Source organism: Lolium perenne, chromosome 4 (genome assembly GCF_019359855.2).
Source record: "Lolium perenne isolate Kyuss_39 chromosome 4, Kyuss_2.0, whole genome shotgun sequence".
NCBI lineage: Eukaryota > Viridiplantae > Streptophyta > Magnoliopsida > Poales > Poaceae > Lolium > Lolium perenne.
Genome location: NC_067247.2, coordinates 8,686,338 through 8,695,377, shown reverse-complemented (window position 1 = coordinate 8,695,377; position 9,040 = coordinate 8,686,338). Strand labels below are relative to the sequence as shown.

The following is a 9,040-nucleotide window of genomic DNA, read 5'->3' as shown; positions in this document are numbered from 1 at the left end:
GTTCACCTTCGCGGCCTTATGTTGGACGCTTTGGAACATTCGTAACAAGCTAGCAATGGAGGGGAAGTTGATCTCCAACCCAGCCGATGCATTGTACAACATGTCTATCTATAGGTGTCAAGTGGGATCCCACCTAAATCCCACTTGCAGTGCATTTTATTTTTTCTAGTGTAAATTTTGACACCAAAATTTAAACTAGAATTGGCAAAATACACTATAAGGGAAATCCCACCGTGATCCCACCTTGACACCCTAACATGTCTATCTATAGGTGTCAAGTGGGATCCCACCTAAATCCCACTTGCAGTGCATTTTATTTTTTCTAGTGTAAATTTTGACACCAAAATTTAAACTAGAATTGGCAAAATACACTATAAGGGAAATCCCACCGTGATCCCACCTTGACACCCTATCTACTTACAGAACTGGAGGGTATTGGTCAGCCCGAGGGACAGGGCACTTTTGGACGAGGCGAGGGACGGGGTTAGACACCTGCACACGCGGATAAGGGCGGGAGAAACGACAACACGTCCGTAACTGCCATACTTCGTTCGTCTCTAGTCCTCTGTTGTGTGGGTTATGCCTGTGTGGCTATGTATGAGCACTTGTGTTATCTGTTGTATGTGGTGAGGTACCAGACTATATACTCGTGGATGTTGGTTGCCGTGTGGGCTTTATATATAAAGCCGGTCCTTGGTCCTTATGTTTAAGAAAAACTCACACAACCTGGCTGTCAGTGCCTGAACGTCCACTGCTAACAAGCGCTTTGCCAATCGTACATGTGTGCTGGGAAACTCATTTGATGCTGGGTTTTCCTCTTCAACTAGCACCCTTATGTGCATGCACTACATTATTGGTTGGAGTTTTAATACGGCCAGGGAGGCTCAACCACTTAATTATTCAGCATTGTCCCATGCTATATAGAAGATGTTAGACAAAAACCGCAGAAACCCTCACGCTACGGTCAGCCATGGGAAGTTCATGTTTGAACATTTTCATGCATCTTAAAAGGTTTGGTTGAGCTCCATTAAATTTTCAGCTTGCGGAATTTATGAATTCTATGTGCTAGGCTGCTGAATACTTGCTCAAACTTTCCTAGTACGTAGTAGTTTGCAGTTAACTAAAATCAAAATCATTGTATGATGAATTATGGGAAGAATTGCTATTAGAGCTCGTTTGGTATCCAGGAATTCATTTCATTTGTAGCATTTTGAAATGAATTCATGCATTCATTTCATTTACATTGTAATTCCAGAAATAGACACTTGTTTGGTTGTCACAGGAATTGCAAATGACAATAAAATTCAATATTGAATTTGTAAATGACTTCCATGTACTAAAATAAAAACGCATGCATCACGGGTGATTGCAACAAGTATTTCTCATAACTTTTTATCCTTAAAACATTCTACAAAATACCGAAACATGGATCATAATCCACATATCATCCAAGTTTCCAAGTTCTAGTCCATAAAACATAAATGCATCAACTTAATAAATACAAGTTCCAGAGTTTAAATAAGTTGCACATCACAAAGGCTGCTACATCACAAGTTCCAGAGATCACAAGTTCCAGAGTTTAAACAAGTTTCATAGTTTAAATAAGTTCCAGGTAGACTGCTACATTACAAAGGAGTATCCCAATCATGTGCTTATTTGCTTTAGAACCCACTTCTTCTTCATCCTTTCAGGCAGTGCCAATAGATACTTGAACTTGCGATCATCGGCAACTAGAACATCATATATTGCCAAGAGCTGATCATCTTCTAGTTCTGGTATTCCACCAAGGAGAGCCCATATTTCTTCAGGACTTGCTGGCTTTGGTGGCGGCTCAGGAGCATCGGCTTTGAACACAGCAGTAAAATTGTCAAATTTATCTCCAAGCATTATTGCAACCGAGTCATCGGATCGGTACCTCTTCTTTGGACGATCTTCGTCATCCTTAGTTGAGGAGTTGGCATCTTTATTGGTTGCGATGGTGTTAGCTATCTCCTCCGCCATTTCAGCCGCGCTCTCATTTGCTGTCCTTGCACCCTCGCCCGTAGCACGGTCTCTGTTGTAAAGTGTACTGATCATGTCCCAATACTTGATGACCTTGTACCTATACGAGGCTGCATCTTTGTTGTCCTGCAAATAATAGGATAACCAGTGAATATGAATGACAATGTATGGTCAAACTAATGCTACTGTCTGAAATAAGTTCAAAACCAGTGACGTCTGATGGACGGTTCCACCAGTACACAGAAAACAAGTTACTGCATGTTACCCCTCAAAACAACAACACAATAAATAAATATTGATACTTGACAACCAGAAGGCCTACAACCAGAAACTACACTTACCACAGGAAACTACACTAGTAAGCCATCTTCCTAGATCAGTTTAATATTGCAGCATTAGGAATAGATAGACAAAACATCATCTACTGTTAATATTGCAAAAACATTCCTGGAACAGTATACAATGATGAATATCATAGCTATCATTTGGGTTCCAGAACTACAATGGAATGATGACCATTACTTAAACTCCACCACATAGTAACACAACAGAATACTTAAGAACAACATCTCTAGGACCAGAAGAGGCAATCAATATGATGCTGCTTGAAATTATTGGCTTAACACAAAAGGATGTGAACAACATTCCAGGAAATCATTAAACCCTTCAGTCGCAGCATATCAAAGAAAAGGAGATGGTGTCCCTAATGCTGCAATTAACCTCATGTCCACTAACTCACACATCTCGCGGTAGGAATATTATTACATACTAGGCAGTAGACAGTAGACTGTACAGGTCACGTGACCTTATGATCATAGGTTCCAAACTAATCATCTCTGTCAACTAATGCTAGATGCGGTATAGTGGAATGATTCAAAGGCAGCAAATAAGGAAGTGATATAGAGATTACCTTGGCATAATTGTTCCAAACGTCATCTTCAACGGATATCATGTTCTTGTCATCGTCCCAACCAAATCCACTCTGACTAAGCATATTGTTGACGATGACATAATGCTTGTCAAAATTTTTCCTCCTAGCAATGACGTTATCCTTGGTAAGCTCGACTGTGCATTTCTCCATCACTTTCTTAACTGCAGCTGTGTATACATGGGGTTTCCACCCATTCTGAGCTCGATCTCCTTTGTTGAAGTATTCCACAAACACATCCAATATAGCTTTATCCATTGCATCTGTCCACTTGACGTAACTTCTACCTTTCTTAGTGGGAGCATTGCTCGAATCCATCCCTATATGTACATAAACATTACAATGAGTTAGTGGCAAGTGTATGTATATAAGAGAGTGTAACAAACTGGACATATATGAAACATACCAAAAATAAAATATGTACAACATTCAAGCAAACTCAAGCTTGTCCATGCCTAGCTTGATAATCAGCCCACATCTCATTAGCTAGGGTCAATCTCCTGTTGTTCCACTCATTCGTCACCTCAATGTGGGTAATCATGTCAGGTTCATCCACATCAATGACAACATTATTTAGCTGATTATCTACTGCTTGCAACATCACATCATCCATCTCTCTTTGCCTATCAGCTAGGAAGTTATGCAATATGCAACAAGCATTGATTACTCGAATCTGCCATTAAGTTAGTATGGCATGTTAATACACAAAACTCAAAAGGTTCCAGCAAATGGTTCGAATAAAAAAATAGATGGTACCTGATTTTTTATTCCAAAAAATGAACTAGCCCTTAGAGTAGCCCATCTCATCTTTATAAGAGCCCAAATCCTCTCAATTACGTTCTAGCAATTGCATGCCGCAGGTTATAGAGCTCTTGTGGAGTTTCTGCATTATTCCCATTGGCAGCCCACTCTTTCAAGTGATACCTTGTATTCCTAAATGGAGCGAAGAAGCCTGGACCATTCGTGTATCCGGCATCTACTAGGTAGTATTTTCCTAAGGTTTATGAAAATAGGCCACATTAGATTTTAGTTGACAAATGCAAATATCTAGTCAAAAGTTGTATCATACTAAGATAGGAGTTACCATTTGGAACTTTGAAAGAGTCATCTCTATCCATTGCATCTCTCAGCACTCTACCATCTGACGCTGAACCTTCCCAGCCAGCCAACACATAAACAAACTTCATGTTGCGGTCACAGACGCCCAACACATTTGTTGTCATGGCCTTCTTCCTATTCCTATATCTACCTTGCTTGTGTACCGGAACACGAACATCAACATGTGTGCCATCTAAGGCTCCAAGCCCATCGGGGAACCACCTCCATTTGTGATCCTCGGGTAGTTCAGTAGCAGGGTCTGGCAACTTGATGATTTCATGGGATAAAGAAAGTATGGCTCCTAACACCTCATTGAAATGTCTACTAATTGGCTCAAGTGTCAACCTATAGGTGCTACGAATCAACCTAAACTTCATGCCATGGCTAAGTACAAGCAATACAATGGTCACAGCCTCTTCAACGGTCACATGAAAGGTGTCTTTCAGTCCAGCCCTTTCATGTAACATGGCACATAGGTCAAAGAAGGACCTTTTGGTAAACCTTAGAGTATCATAGTAATATAGATTTGGACCCAGGTAAATATTCCTAAGCATCTGCCTCCTAATTCTAGTCTCGGCCTCTTCCTCACTGAAATCACCAAGCTCAACTATCTTTCTCCTACAATACATATGTTGAGCTACTGCAACTACGGTAATAAAAAATCCAGCTGCTGCCCGCTTCCTTTTCTTCCTCTTCTCATGATATAACTCTAGTGGTAGATCAACCATCTGCAAATATATTTTCTAAGAATCAATCAATCAGCCTACCACCACTAGGCAAGCAAACAAGAATTCATGAAGGATCGAGCAAGAAAAAAGAAAGAAGCACTATATTATCACACATTTATAGCCTAGGATTAGCATTCATAGTTAGGTGTATAGGTAAGATGATTTTTGCTACCGGCTAATACAATTCACCAACAGGGTGCATAGTCGGGGGGGGCTAAATGAGTCATTATTTTTAGAACCATGTAGCAGACACACAATTCACCAACCACCAGAGAAAATTGTAAAGGCAGCCTAACAACTAGTTCACAACAAATGGATTAATCAGCAATGTCGTGATAAGCATCAATTCTAAAAAATAGTAAACGTGGGAGGGATTTGAGCCTGGGCCTAGCACACTGACCATGCACCTATGCAGAAACCAAAGATGCACGCAATATACTATCATGGTGCCATCTAAGTTACATGGATTTGAAAGCAATATTCAAGCTGTTGAGACCCTGATCGTCACTACCATCAGCAGACTAAGTGGATCCTGATCATCACTACCATCAGCAATATTCAAGTTACATGGATTAAGTGCGTGGCAGACTGAATCCCATTCTAGGCCAAACAGGTCCAAGAACTAAACACTGACCATCCGGTCGAGCATCTTGCGTGCAGGGGCGTGGCCGCAGGTGCGCAGTCAGCTGTCAGCCACGCGAGGCGGACGCGGCCAGCTTCGCCCGGATCCCCACGACGTCGGCACGACCACGGATCACCAAAATCACTACAAACCGCGTCAAGTACAAATCCTCTCCACCAACTCCCATCTACGTACAGCTACGGAAGAGTACAAATCTACCAAGATCCAAGCGGGTAGAGATAGGGAGAGCAAGGAGCGAGGTGAGGGAAGCTCGCGCATACCGTTCTTGGCCGACGAGGCGGTGGGAGGAGGACCGGTGAGATGGGATCGGGGATGGAGGCGGCGATGCGGTTGGTGGACGAGGGGGCGATGTAGAGGGAGGAGGATCCTGCGAGGTGGAGGGAGAAGGAGGCGGCGACGCGGGCGGAGGAGGAGGCGGCGAGGCGGATGTTGGGGGAGGAGGCGGCGAGGCGGACATCGGGGGAGGAGGCGGCGGCGACGCAGACGGGGGACGGGGAACGAGAGAAACGCGAATGACGGGTCTCACTCGGGAATTGTGTTTACTCGTGGTCTTATTTTGGTGGAATTCTCAAATGAAATGATGGCCCAATTTTGTGGCAACCAAACAGCCCACCTGTGAAATTCTAAAATGAATTCCAGGATTTCAGGCCCAAATGATGGATACCAAACGAGCTCTTACAAAATAACCAAGGGATAATGAAAATTTTGGTACCTCCAGGACCAATGTGAATTCCATTCTGACTTGTCGACTGAATCCATGGCATTAGTTCCTGAACTTGTAGAGCAGTAGAGGGTAGATTCTGTTGGTAGTCGATGTTACCGTTCAGCAATCCTAGAGTTTCAGTGAGCACAAGTAGAGGTCCACTTAGCATCCTAGTAGAATCGTACGGGAGAGGGGTTTTATCTCCATACCAAGAGGCGCAGGCTGGCGCCGCGCCGTGGAGGAACCCGACGAGGGGCAGCGGACGCATCTATGGAGGCGCGTCACGGGCGATGGTGGAGAGGATCGAGGGCGGTGGAACGCTGTAAGATGCTTCGGCTCAGCCGGAGGTTCATCGGCGGTGGAAGGGGAGAGGTGGCCGAAGATTGATTCATCGCCGGTGGAAGGAGAGAGAGTTTTTTTTTCAGAATTTAGAAAAAGAAGAGGGCTGCACTGAGAGCAGAGACGACGGGAGGTGCTCTCGATCGGGCCTATTGTAGTTCGGCTAGTAGGTCCATTAGACGGACACGAGGAGAGCGGTGTACAAAATTTGGAAAAACCTATACACCGACCAGGTCGGTGGCTACCGGCCACCGCACACCTCCTGGTTGGGTTTGGGCCAGGCCCAGTTCGCTGTCTATTTTTGGTTTTCTATTTCTTTTTTGTTTTTTAATTTTTTCCTTTTTCTTTTCTGTTTCTTTCTTATTTTGTTTTTCTTTCTTTCTTTTTGTTCAAATCTGAAAAAATTTCAAATTTCAAAAATGTTCAAAGTCAAAAAGTGTGCAAATTCGAAAATGTTCAAATTCGAAATTTGTGCAAATTCGAAAATCGTTCAATTTCGAAAATTATTCAAATTCGAAAATCGTTCAATTTCAAATTGTATTCAAATTCGAAAAATAGTTCAATTTTGAAATTTGTTCAAATTTAAAAATCGTTCAATTCAAAATTTGTTTAAATTTGAAACTGTTCAGATTTAAAACAGAGAAAAAATGAGAAAGGAAAAAAGAAAAACAAACTTGGACTGGCCCAACATACCTGACCTGGGTGTGCAGTGGTGCGTCCGCACCGACCTGGTCGGCGGACAGCTCCTCCCCAAAATTTTGCCTCCTTCCTGAAGGAGCACATCATCCATCGTCGTCCAATGAGCCACAAAAAAGGACCCACGCGAGCAAATCGCGTCCTTCCTCCACCTCCGCCCCGTCTAAGCTCCAGCGGAGTAAATTACAAGAACTACCATAACTGGGATGGTAAATGCGGGTCAGTATCATTTTTGTTAATTTTTTCAGTTCAGCACCACTTCTGAGGCAGGGACAACAGATAGCCCAAATAATCGACTCATAGCGTTTTAGCCGTCGTGACCCCACTGTCAGCGATGACATGGTCAAACGGACGTCCTCAAGCCGTTTAGGGGAGATCTCACCAGAGAATGGGGAAACGAAGCTCCTATCAAGATCCAAAATCAGTCCTGATGAAGAAGCATGGTCACGGACTCACGGCACGCCGGATGAGGACGTTCATGGCACAGAACAGACTACACGCAAAGAGCATGCGTATGATCGAGGATGAAGACCACAACACCGGCCGTTGTTGACCTCCGGTCGTCCCATCACTGTCGTTGGTCGAGTCGCAGGCTCGCAACGTAGCCGGAGTGGTTAAGCCCTGTCGAACTTGGAGGTGTGGTCGTGGAGGATGAGAACGGCGCAGTTGTGCTTGTGCACGACCTACACGCCGACGGACATGCGCCGGCGCTCGCCGCCCGAGAGGGTCCATGACCCTGGCGTTCGCCACGCGCGACAACGCAAGGTCGGAGACGAGCGCATCCACATCGACGCAGGCGACGCGACCTTCGTTATTTGCCGCCGCAGCACCCGACGCACACATCGGCAGCCCGGGCCGAACTTGGCCTTCCGATGCTGATTCCCAACTCGCCTACATGAGACGGCCGGCGGGAACATTTCGAGCTGGCTCAAATTCCACGCGCCGCCGCTGACGCACACGGGACCGCCGGAGGCCTGTAGCCCGTCTTGTGGAGAGGAGCAGCAGCACAGGGGACCGGCACGCGGTGGATCTCGTGGAGATCAAGCATGGGAGTGGCCGGTGATTGGAATTAGCACATGTGTACATGCATGCACAGCTAGCAACAACACACCGATGCATGCCTTCTTTGCTAGGTGCCTAGAACACGCGCGGACGGCAAGCCCGCGCACACGCTCACTATAGCAGCGGCAGCACTAGCGCTCAACCTGTACTCTCGCCCCGGTCAACCGTCCGTGGCGAGTTCGCCCATCGACGGATCTCGGTGATTCCCAGGCAATCACTCCGCCGGTCAACGGCGAACACCGCCGGTTTGGACGTTGTACACATCTGTCTCCGGTTCCTGAGTTTCGTGCATCTGCCCAATAGGATTAAAAGAATCGTAGATAGAGAGGAGATAGATGCTGACACGCGGGTCCATATGTCCAACTAACGGCGAGGCAACGGCCGTTTGGCCATGTCAGCGAGCTAGGATGGCTAAAACGCTATCAGTAGACTATTTACGCTATTTGTTGCTCCCTGAATTAGAAGTGGCACTCAACTGAAAAAATTGCCAAAAATGGTACTCACCCGTATTCTTCGCCCCAATTATGGTAGTTTCTTGTAATTTACTTCTCCAGCGGCGATGAACCTCCGTTCACATCTCACAGCTAGGTATCAGGTATGGCGTGTTAAGATCCCCCCTCTTCCTTTTCGCTCGCAGTAGCTGAATGTCTCTCTGAACTCTAGGACTGCTGAATGCAGAATGCCAAGAAAGAATAGCGCCACAAGTCTGTTTTTGCTCCGTTACACCAACTAACACTACATCACAGTATAAGATTTGGGGCATTTCAAAGTGCCCCAAATTTAAAACAAAGTGCCACTAATTAGCTATAGGGGCACTTTTTCAAGTGCCACCTTTACTTGCG

General features: G+C 45.1%; 1 protein-coding gene across 1 annotated transcript; it reads right to left on the bottom strand.

Annotated features, from left to right (window-relative positions):
* Positions 1–1,416: 1,416 nt before the first annotated feature.
* On the bottom strand, positions 1,417–3,247 carry LOC127291721 (uncharacterized). The gene is made up of 2 exons (XM_051321037.2): positions 2,912–3,247; positions 1,417–2,127 (listed from the first exon to the last, which is right to left on the bottom strand). The coding sequence occupies exons 1-2, from the start codon at positions 3,245–3,247 to the stop codon at positions 1,645–1,647; spliced, it is 819 nt and encodes a 272-aa protein (XP_051176997.1). The 3' UTR covers positions 1,417–1,644.
* Between the last annotated feature and the right edge of the window lie 5,793 nt (positions 3,248–9,040).